General features: G+C 39.7%; 3 protein-coding genes across 3 annotated transcripts in view; 2 read left to right on the forward strand and 1 right to left on the reverse strand.

Annotated features, from left to right (window-relative positions):
* Positions 1–912, forward strand: part of LOC106103955 (cAMP and cAMP-inhibited cGMP 3',5'-cyclic phosphodiesterase 10A-like) — a 5,510-nt gene extending 4,598 nt beyond the window's left edge. Inside the window, exon 10 of the mRNA XM_013283873.1 lies at positions 876–912. Coding sequence (XP_013139327.1) covers positions 876–912 — 37 coding nt within the window. The remainder of the gene's footprint in view (positions 1–875) is intronic.
* On the reverse strand, positions 286–1,847 carry LOC106103967. The gene is made up of 3 exons (XM_013283886.1): positions 1,644–1,847; positions 1,242–1,568; positions 286–1,128 (listed from the first exon to the last, which is right to left on the reverse strand). Exons 1-3 carry the CDS (start codon positions 1,719–1,721, stop codon positions 1,069–1,071), a joined length of 465 nt encoding a protein of 154 aa, XP_013139340.1. The 5' UTR covers positions 1,722–1,847; the 3' UTR covers positions 286–1,068.
* A 177-nt stretch (positions 1,848–2,024) lies between these two features.
* The window catches only part of LOC106103956 (blood vessel epicardial substance-like), a 14,022-nt gene continuing 4,917 nt past the window's right edge, over positions 2,025–11,129 (forward strand). Inside the window, exons 1-4 of the mRNA XM_013283874.1 lie at positions 2,025–2,886; positions 8,059–8,216; positions 10,823–10,925; positions 11,043–11,129. Coding sequence (XP_013139328.1) covers positions 2,404–2,886; positions 8,059–8,216; positions 10,823–10,925; positions 11,043–11,129 — 831 coding nt within the window. The 5' untranslated portion in view covers positions 2,025–2,403. The remainder of the gene's footprint in view (positions 2,887–8,058; positions 8,217–10,822; positions 10,926–11,042) is intronic.

Raw genomic sequence — 11,129 nt, forward strand, 5'->3', positions numbered from 1 at the left:
CAGGACGACTCCACGCCGCCCAGCCGCAGCCGCGTGCTGCTCAAGGAGGACAACTAGCCTGCATCGCATCTTATATTATCATTAAATGTTGTCAATTCAATGTTCATTTCATTTTAACACACATATGTATACAAACTTTGCTTGCTTCTGACCTTTCCAAATAATCGTCTGTTAACTCTTGGTAAAATATTTACTAAAACGTTTTTTCTATGAAGAAGCCAAAAGCAGTTATTTATAAGGACAGGAACAATATGATCAAAACAAATTGATTAAAAGTAATTTGACATTTGTAAAATTCATTTATTTACATTATCTTTCAATCTATATTGTGATTTGAATAACATAAACACATATACATTTATAACAGTGAAATGTCTCAAACATGGCCAAACGGCAGGACTTAACTTATGGAACTAAAATATGTACAAATCTTGCTAAAATTATAATCTTACTATTCTCATTCTCAAAGAGTTTGAAGTCTAAAAATTGACATAAAAACTTCTCATAACAATAACATATGAAATATTTGTATTTGTCTAAATAACATTCAAAGTTACTGGGATTAGCTCGGGTATTGTTACATTTATACATAGAGATATGATAAATGGATCAAGTTATTACAGTAATTGCTACTTATTTGAACAAACTGGATGATAATAACAATTTGGGAAGAAGCTAATTGAATTATCTAATATTTACATTTTCGACAAAAATAGTAAATAATGTAATGGCTGCCGAGTTTCATGGAATTGACATATATTTGGTCGAAAAATTCGCCCGTTAGGCAATGTATTAGTATGTATTGCATACACCAAGTATCAACATAAACATTTAGTTAACTACAGTATATAATTTAAATTGTGCTTCTGGGTCAGTGAAGCTTGTTCATGTTTACTTGCCAGTAGAATGTAGAAGCCAGTGGAACATTACAATCAGCAAAGAGAGAGCTATAAACAAGTAATCAAACAACTTATACATGTAATGCCTTTTCCCGGAGAGTGGACTCTGCTTTCTCATAACTATTTTTTTCACTTCTTTTATTTACAGGCACATAAAATATTTAATGCATTATGGCCAAGTTATTAGTTTTTTCTCTTTTTTATGTGGCGGTGCTTCACAAACTGGACTCTGTAAAACAATTACATATAATAAAAATATACTACATTGTATTCTCGTCTTGTCTAATTGAATTTTAAAATGAAAATTGAAATATAGTAGTTAAAAATGAATGTAACACTTACAGCATCAACTGACATTTTTCTTTTTAAAGTATCAAAGTCATTGTTTATTTTTTTATTTTCGAGTTTAATCCGTTTCATGTGCCCTGATAACAAATCAGGCGGCGGCTTTAATCTCTTACTGAGCTCATGTGACAAGTTCTTGTTTTGATTATCGCTAGCTAGGCACACTGTAGCCGCCGGCTCCGGACTTACATGTCGTCTATTTAAGACCTTCCCTCTTCCGGAGTCTCGGTGCTTCCTTTGTCCGTAAGGTACACAATAATGATGAAATAAGTCTAACAAGTCATCCCTACTCATTGTATCCATATTAGGTACTCGCAAATGCCTCTATAAAATACAAATAATAGTTTAATTATTATTAAAAACAATACGCGCAAGACAGCAAACATAAAATTATACTACCTGTTGTATTATTGTAACAAGTTGGTCATTCGTTAATAGTTCAGGATGTAGCAACATGTCAAATGGGACATTAGTCATTTTTGTGATAATAATAATACAGCTTTTAGGAACATAATGTTTAACCTAATCACATCTTATTAATTATTTTCATTTATTGGTGGACGAGATAGCAGCACAGGTGCTGAGGGCGGTCGACCGCCATAATAATTGTCAAAGTCAAATCTTACGTCACTGTCACTTTTTTTTTGGCGTCAACTAAAGACAACTCCTCCTTTAGTCAAGTGTCTATGGTTTTATCCAAGTTCTTACACATACTCTTTGATGCCGTCCCATTTTCATTCATTCTAAATCACAGATCTCGGGGTTCCAACAATTGTCAATTGTCAGCTGTCAATCATTGTTGCTGTCAAATAGTAGGCTTCGGTTGTTTGCTTCATAGATTTTTTACTTTTGTTTTAGACATTTGAAGTCGTTTTATTGAAATATATTTATGCGTATTTCAGTGTTCTACGAACAAATGCTTGGTTTATCGTTTTACTTCTAACCGCCGTTAATTTTGTCAGCCATACCTGTGTTTTTTTTTCTTCTCAAATTATCGAGAACAGAATAAACCTCGCAAACCGTGTAAATCCCTTCATTTTAGATAGAAATATTTTTGGAACAAGTGTTTAAGTGTTAAAAAATTACGCGCAAATGCCAAGCGTCATCAGGGTCACACCGATGCGAGAACTCGATCGGTATAGTGTTACTCGGGGGTACTATGCTGTTTATCAGTGCCTTGGCGATCGGCATGATCACCGGCCTGCAGAATGTCACGACGGAGGTGTCAACGACGGACAGTGACGTTGCCATCACAACAGAGGACATGGGCCTCCTGGAGCCGACGAGGCTCGCGCCGCCCGCCGGCGACTCGGTCAACGTGACGTTACAGGATCGGCCGTCTATGTGGGACGTGTACTTGCATCACTGTCCCAAGTGGCGGCCGGTCAACCACATCTTCTTCCAAGTGGCGAATGCATGTTTCCTAGCGTCATTCCTGGCGCCGCACACCCCGGCGGGGCTAGTGTGGCTGCGCGTGGCGCTCGTGCTCGGCTGCACCTTCTCCGGATTGTGGGCGTGGAGTGTGCAGTGCTACCTGGATGCTGTGTTGTGGAACAGTGCATTTATAGTGATAAACTTTGTGTATTTTGCAGTACAGTTCTATTTAATGCGACCTATCAAGTTCCACAAGGATATTGAAGAGGTGAGATTTTATCTTTCATAATCTATCTTAGTCTATAAACCAAAAATTGTTAATAGGGCTCATCCTAACCAACCTCATAATGAGTTGATTGATGTAAAGAAAGGCAGTGAAGGGCCCCTGCATAATGAGATAGTTTAAATAATGGCTGGCAGTGTCTTTATAGTTCCTCTGGTGTTACGGATGTCCATGGGCTTATGCAAGCATAGAGTGTGTAGTGTAGTGTCTATTGCATACTTTCTATTTTGAACTATCTCCCTTAAGATTTTTTGGATTACTTCATATAGAGTTGTGCTAAGTAAAGGATGGGGAAACTAAATAAGTTTTCTCATATTACTGTGGCACTACAATAATCTATACTAATGTTATAAAGCGGAAAGATTAGGATTCTTTTTTATTTTTGTATTTATTGAGGTAATCCAAAAACTACTTGGCTGTTTTCAATAATCCTTTCACTATTAAAAAGCATGTTATCAGTGAGTAATATAGGCTATTTTATTTGATATTTTTAATTTTTATGCGAACGAAGTCACGACCAACAACTAGTCTTTATTTAAATACAGGGTGATTCTCAGCAGACGGATCAACATTTATGCACAAAATATGTTGCCCAATTTATTTATTTTTAATTTTTTTTAATTGTAGTTTCGATTTATTTGATTTTTTGGAAAATAATATGATAAAACAAATTCACAACTAAAATTTTCCCATATGTCCAAAATAATGTGTTTACAGTGGTTATCTTTTTTCATAAACAAGACTAATACTTGGTATTTCATTACCATTATCCCTTTTTTGGAATAACTCACATGAGAATGAAATATTTTTTTTATTCTTGTGTCCTTTTGCTTTTACTAGCATAATCAACCTTAAGAACTTTGAGAAAAGCATAATAATTTTCAAATTGATTGTTTTATTGCAGTTGTGTAGTGTTGAAGTGCACTTATACATCATATCATATTTCTTCCCGATCAAAAAGTCAGCTGATGCAATCAGCAATGGGTCACGAAGTAGGCGGGGGCGGGCAGCGGAGCGGGGGGAGGGCTGAGCGCGCTCTATGCATTGATTTTATTTACGAAAGCTCGTACGCGAAACTAGTAGAAACGAGAGGTATAGTGGGAGTGGTATGTTATATGTATCCAGCTGCAACAGTTACATGTTTGCGTTAGCTGTCAGTGGCCACGAGGCGATAGCGGACAGCCCGCGCCTGTCGTCTGGACTGGCCTGTACTCCCCGTCTACACTAATCACTTTCTAATTCGTCCGCTCCTTGTCGTGTCCGCTCGAGTCTTATGCATTGTGTAATACCACAGTAATACAGCCTATGAGTAATGTATAAGACATTGGCGTATATTATTACACTATACACTTCAATCACGAGCAAAGATGCAAACGTAATTATTTATTCGAAACTTTCCAATCCAAACCATCTGATTCCAATGCAAACTGATTAAAATACAATGCGTTATCATTAGTAATGCTGTTATCAGAATGTGTAATTAGCATTGCTATGTTTGCGTCAGATTAGAACCAGTTTGTACGGAATTGTGCAGCGTCGTCTGTGTCATACGCACGCACATTCCGCTCTATGCATTATTTATTTAATACTTTATATTCGCTGAAAAAGCTATTTAAATCCAGCTAACGTTATCTACAATTTTACCGAACCGGAACCGTCAATTATTTCAATGTCGGCATAAATATGTTAATGATTTTACTTCATTTTTAACCTGGTCCCCGAGAAGCCGTGAATGATATATTAGGTTCAATCTCCTTGTTTACTAGCGGTAAAAAGAAGGCACGCTGCCTCCTGCTGACTACACTAGAGACTTCGTTAGATTTTCAGTTCGTTCAAGAACGTACGTCCTACATCTGTAAGTAGATGACAGGTAGTGTTACCATAGCATCGCGTGTCCCAGATTCGATTCTTCGCGCGGTGAACAGTACTGTGGCCGGGGGGAGGGGGTGGGCTGTCTTCCGCTGAAGGCAGCGCCGTTTCCGCGCTCCCGCGACCCTCGGTCGCTACTATTGAAGCTTTTTCGTGCGGTGGGGCGGACAGGCGCCACTGACAGTAATGAACTTTGATGTACGGCTGCAGTGCGGTTAAAATTAACAATAATTGAGGCATATGCCTTACATACAATTAGAAAGAAGAAACAAAATTAGCGCTTTATAATCATTATATGAACGTAACACAAAATTACTAAAAACATATCTCCAATCGGCATAGATTCGTAGAAAATAGTTATATGTATATTCCACTCAAAATTGTACTAACGGCTTACATATATTTATTTTATATTATTTATTGAAAACATTACATGACACAAATTAAAAAATATGCACAAATATGGCCCCGCAAAAACCATATAATTGGTTTGTCCGCGGGTGCGCTGGTTTTTTTTTTGTGTAGAATTACATAAAATACATACATATATAATATACTGTATATAAATAAAATATTCTGTTCAAGGGCTATTATCAAAAAGATGGCTTTGGTGGATGAAGATGTAAAGGTAATTTCAACTGTGACCTGATCTCTCGCTGGCTCGGCAGCTTCCGGGGGTGGTTCCTCTTGCCACTCGTGCAGCAATGCTAGGTCGCATGTTGTTTACTGAAAAGCCGCTGAAACCTCACGGTATAAGATTGAGAAATTTAAAAAAGAGCAATCGTTTTGAATTTTTAACGCGTCTGAGGATATTGTCATGTGACAGGGATGGTAGATAACTATTTCCCTCGGCCGAGGTTGTTCGCGATATTTCTGAATAGACATCACACAAAGGCCTTAATGGCATGTGAAACCGCGAGCCGCGTACAATTGATCGCGCCTCGGCACTAGAGGCTCCAGAGGTAAGTGGGTCGCCGCGCCGCCCGCCGCCCGTCGCCTGTGACGTCACGCTATACCTGCTTCACGGGTCGTGACCACCGTTCAGTGCGAGCTACCTTTCCTTGCCTCATCACCTTGTGCCAATTTTTATTGAGGTATGCATAGAACGCCACTTAGAGAGAAGGTACGATAGAAAATCAAATAATCTTTTTAAAACAATGTTAAGCATTTTTGTTGTTTTCATCGTAATAATGACTTATATTAAAACTAACAGTTGAGGGCGACCTTGTTTGCAAATATAGTGTTGAAATATGATCCAACGACCCTTTGCGGCGGTTACGGCGGTTACAGCTGGACACGCTATTAAATTTCTGCACCCACCTACCTTCATCCTATAATTATATTATTAAGGCTTTAGTGTGTAAACAAAAAGCGTGTCATTCAATAATTTGAATAGAATAGACCGTAGAGGAATAGTAGTCGATTGTGATTTGTAAGATGATGTATGTTATGAAAGGTTGCCGAGTGCGCGGAATGCTCATAATATTCATGTAACTTTCCGGCTCGCTCGCCAGGTCACCGACAATCATTTTGAATGTCTCACCTGACCCCATTCTGCTCCACCTACAAATCATTTAGCGAATTAGAGATACCCTTCTTACTAATTAGGTGATAGTGTTTTATTATATTTTATCTATAACTTATATTTAATTAGGTTATGTTTTGATCCGTGAAAGTTTCGTGTGAGTGTTCTGTGCACACTCATCTATACACAAGAGGTTTGTGTCGCCTTCTGATGTATTAACAAAGCATAAACTATCCGCCACCAGCGCGCAGCTTTCTCTTTCATAAATAATAAACCTGTTCAAACCGATTTCAACCGTACTAGGCTTTGTATCTATAGAAAGGATAATATATTGAGATGTTGTCATGAACCGTGTAGCGTGTAGGCAACAGCTAGCAGTCGTTGCGCTGTCGTTTTTTCGGTGTAGCCGCATTCGACGGTGCGATGTGCTCAGCCTCCCAGGATACATGCTCCTTTCTCAAATGGAAATGATTTTCTGCGTAAAAAAATTAAACTCTAATATTCTAAGTTCCGGTGTAGTATAAACACTATTTTGTACACGATTGTTTTATACAATGGCAAAGTAATGTATGGTCAATACATTCAAACTCCATACGATCTGATTTTTGGAGTTTCTACCGCGGATAAAATAATATTTGTCATTGCGTCCCTACCTGCCTCCACCTGTCTTGCACACGCCCCGCACCGCCCCGCCCCGCCCCGACCAGCTCTCGCCATCTTGTACCGATCACAAAATTCCTCTGTGTTTTTGTCACCTTTCTAATTCTATAGTGTTGTTTTGAATAATTATATTTAACTATGACTATTATGAATTTACGATGTGATAAAACAATTAATTACTATTACAATCGCATTTTTTTTTTCATCAGTTCCCGTACATCCTGTAAGTGGCCGGCCTGTTGCCCGACCGGCCCACGTTATTGTTTTCGGCCGGTATGGTGCTCTCTCCTGTCCACCATTGTTTTGGCTTTTGAAGCAAAGTCATCTCTTTGTTTTGTTCGGAATATGAATTGAAAACACTTTTTGTAATGAAACCGTTTTTGTTTTTAGCCATCGATGACGGGTTCGCCTCTTTCAGTCTTCACAATAGTGGTGAAAAGGATCGCGCGTGTAATTTATTTAACTACATCTGAAAATTGTCGGTGAAATTATTGAAACACATTACCATCTTCACCATCAGCGTGCATACGGCTTCAGTTAGACCTAAATAAGGCTGGACGCCTACCATAAGTTAGCGGTAACTAGGTCGTAGTCTACCATGTCGCCCAGGGCGGGAGGGTCTCGTGCAGATGCATTTCACGTTGAAACTCGACAAGCGAGTTTTGTTGTTCATCGCACTCTTTCTCTCGTCCCCAATATTGAGGATATTATACAAACTTTTACTTTCAATACCAATAAGTATGTTGTTACGATCATATATGCGTAGAGTAAATTGCGAATTGCATTTTTTTGAATACTTCAGTTTTGAAAAGGAAAAAACATATGTTGTGAACAGATTTATTGTTGAAGATGATGAATTACATGTTTAACAAATGCTAATACAAGAGCGGACCGGAAGGCTGTGCTCGTATATCGACATCCTCCTCGCCTCGGCTGGCTCCTTGCCATATCGAATCGAGATGGCAACACGAGCACGGAGTGCTCAGCCGAGCTCCCGACTTACACATCACTTTGACAGTCTTGTAATATATATAGAAACAAATATGCAATTTTGAATGGTAGTATACAGATTGACGAGTGCAGGCGTTGTGTTGTATCGGCAGGTGTATGTGGCACTGTTCGCGCCGCTGCGCGTCTCGCGGCGGCAGTTCCGGCGCGTGCTGCAGTGCATGCGCAGCGTGCGCCACCTCAAATGCCACGAGCTGTACGCGCACGAGAAGGTCACCAAGGTGGACAGCCTATCGCTCGTGCTATCCGGCAAGTGAGTACCGAACCACTATTCTTCTTGTCGCATTGCACTGGGAAGAGCGGCGTTTCAACTTTGCACTTTATCTTAAAACATTATGGGTAACATGCGTCCGTCAGGTAATCAAAGCTTTTCTTGGAATGTTTTTGCCGTTGACATCAGTAATTAAAATGTAAATTGTAATATCGTGCACAAAATCATGTCAGAGAGATGGTCATTGAATGAATCATTTAGTATATACACGTCCAGAGCGTCTCCCGTCTGCAACATACGTTTTAACCGTTTACTTGCGGAGATTCTGAGAAGTGTAGCCCTCAGCCGCAAATAGACCGCGCCTCCGCCGGCCGGCTTACTGTGCCGGCTGTCGGCCCCTGCGCGGCCCGGCCTGTCCTCGCCGCCCTCGCCACCCTCGGCGCCCTCGCCGCCGCCTGGAACACTACACCGATTTAATTAAATGAACACGAGGAGTCTCTCCGTGTGTGCTATATTATATTAATATCAATCATAAAGTTTACCTCTCATTGATTATATTTAATCTACAACGGCTTACAAACCTAATAACATAAAACGTTTCGTCGCCGACATTCGTAAATTCTAGAAATATTAATATTCTTCACTATCTGTTATTGCATTTGTCCGTTCGTTGCTAAAATATTATAGCGTTACGATACACGAATTTAATTAGTAATTTTGTAGTATGTTACTTCCAATTAAAAGTGCGTACACACTTAGCAAATATGCAACTAGGTCGCAGTTGCAGTGGCAGTCGCCACTAGTCACCTCGACCAACGCTACTCTTGTTCCTCGCCTAAATCCATAATCTGTTATAATATTATTGACATAATTAGTTATTTCGGTGTTAGATAATACCTTTATTATTTTCAATTCGGTTATCATTTGCTGTATATATTTATAGGTACAATACTAATCGACTTGTTAGGCGTTTTTCAAATTGATGTTTAAAAAAATGCTACATGAATAGGAGTTGTATTTAAACGAAAAAGAAGGTGCGGAAATTAGATGTTACTAATAACCCGCTAATATCGAGTAAACGGTAATTGTGTGCTATGTGGTATGTGTGTTACGTTACGCAATACACGAATGATTCAATTCAAAGGGCAGTGCAGTGGCAGTGGTAGGTGGCGGGGACAACCGGTGAGAACAGTTGCTCTCACGCTGCCTTCGCCGCCTCCGCCGCCGACCTCGCTTTCTGAATGAATCTCATTGCGAACTATTATATTGATTGTATGTGAAGTGGCGCGGTGCTCGCACCCTACCCACTCATAAAATGTATTACAATTAAATGCCTATGTCGCACTTCTTCAAAATTATTGCTGATGCAATCATTATGATTAATGAATTTCGTGTTATTCAATGTTAATTTTAATAAAATTTGTAGCAAAGATACTTTACATTGCACACCGTTATTTTGTGCACCCGTCGAAGCACTGTTGACCTGTCTGCGGAAAAACTGATCGTTACAAATGAAACAATACAGCTGCTGTATCGTCTCTGTTACGTCAAAAGTATGAAGCAATGTCCGCATTGTCGTATAAATGCAGATTTACTGTGACTGATACAAATACTATTGTAACATAGCCGGATTATATTATAATACTTTCCGACAGCGAATCGGTCCGCGTGTTTTATTAAAATGTAATTAAACAAAACCAAAGCGGGTAGCCTATATTATCTTCTAGACTATCCTCTACATCTATGCCTAATTTCATCGAAATCTGTTTAAACTCTCACAAACATTCACCTATCCATCCACCTAAACATTCGCATTTATAATATTAGTATATAGTATGATTATCTGAACACGACCGGCGTCTTCACACAAACTAAATGTTTAATTAAAAATTGAATTTATCAAGAGTCTACAGAGAAGCTTGTTTCCCATAGCACCGAAGATTGTCAGGATTTCAAAGGGGTGACCTAAACGCCCGCCGTCCTCCGAAACGTGACCTTTATCAATGCCGAGGGACTTGACTCCGCCAATGGGATTTTGGTGTCAACGGTCAAATATTGCTGCGTGACATATATACAAAGGTCAAACGGATCTATTTATATGCTGACATTTAATAAGGCCGAAAAGATACCGCCAAATGTATAGTTCGGTTTTATTTGCGTAAATAAATTTAAGATCGGTAAACGAAATGTGTGTCAAGGATGGATGACGACCTATGTGCCGGTTTCGCTCACAGTTTTTTTATGAAATGCGTATCTGTGGGGGGCGCGGCGGCGGCGAGCGACCGGCTGCGGCACCGAGCGGAGGTCGCGGAGCACCAGTCGGCGATGGGCTATCAGCATTGCTTTCACATCGTCGACCGGCAAGGCCTTGCGATGTTCGCTACAAAACATGTGAATACGTAAAAAATTAATGTCATGAAAGCGATAGGAAATGTCTTTAATGCTACGTTTTTTACCGCACATACAATACGTGCCGATGTACCTTTCCTAATTAGAGTTGAAAGTCACAAAAACAATCGGCATTTCATGACATGGAGCATTGTATGAGACCAATAGTTATCATTTAGGTGTAATAAAGTTTGATGCAGTAAGACATGTGTAAGACATGAAAGCGTAATATATGCGTGTGTGTGCTGTACTGTCCGCAGGCTGGTGGTGTCGCAGAGTCAGCGCGCGCTCCACATCGTCTTCCCGCACCACTTCCTCGACTCGCCAGAGTGGTTTGGCGTCTCCACTGATGAATATTTTCAGGTAATTTGTGCTAAAACTTAATTTAATATTTATATAAATTAATTTCGGAAAATGTAACGGAAGAAGTGTTCATCGCATGTAAATATTTATAAAGGTTGTGGACGTGTGTCATTGCAGGTGTCGATAATGGCGATGGAGGAGTCGCGCGTGCTGGTGTGGCACCGCGACAAGCTGAAGCTCTCCATCATGTCGGACGGCTTCCTG

Source organism: Papilio polytes, unplaced genomic scaffold, assembly GCF_000836215.1.
Source record: "Papilio polytes unplaced genomic scaffold, Ppol_1.0 DF823692.1, whole genome shotgun sequence".
Classification (NCBI taxonomy): Eukaryota; Metazoa; Arthropoda; class Insecta; order Lepidoptera; family Papilionidae; genus Papilio; species Papilio polytes.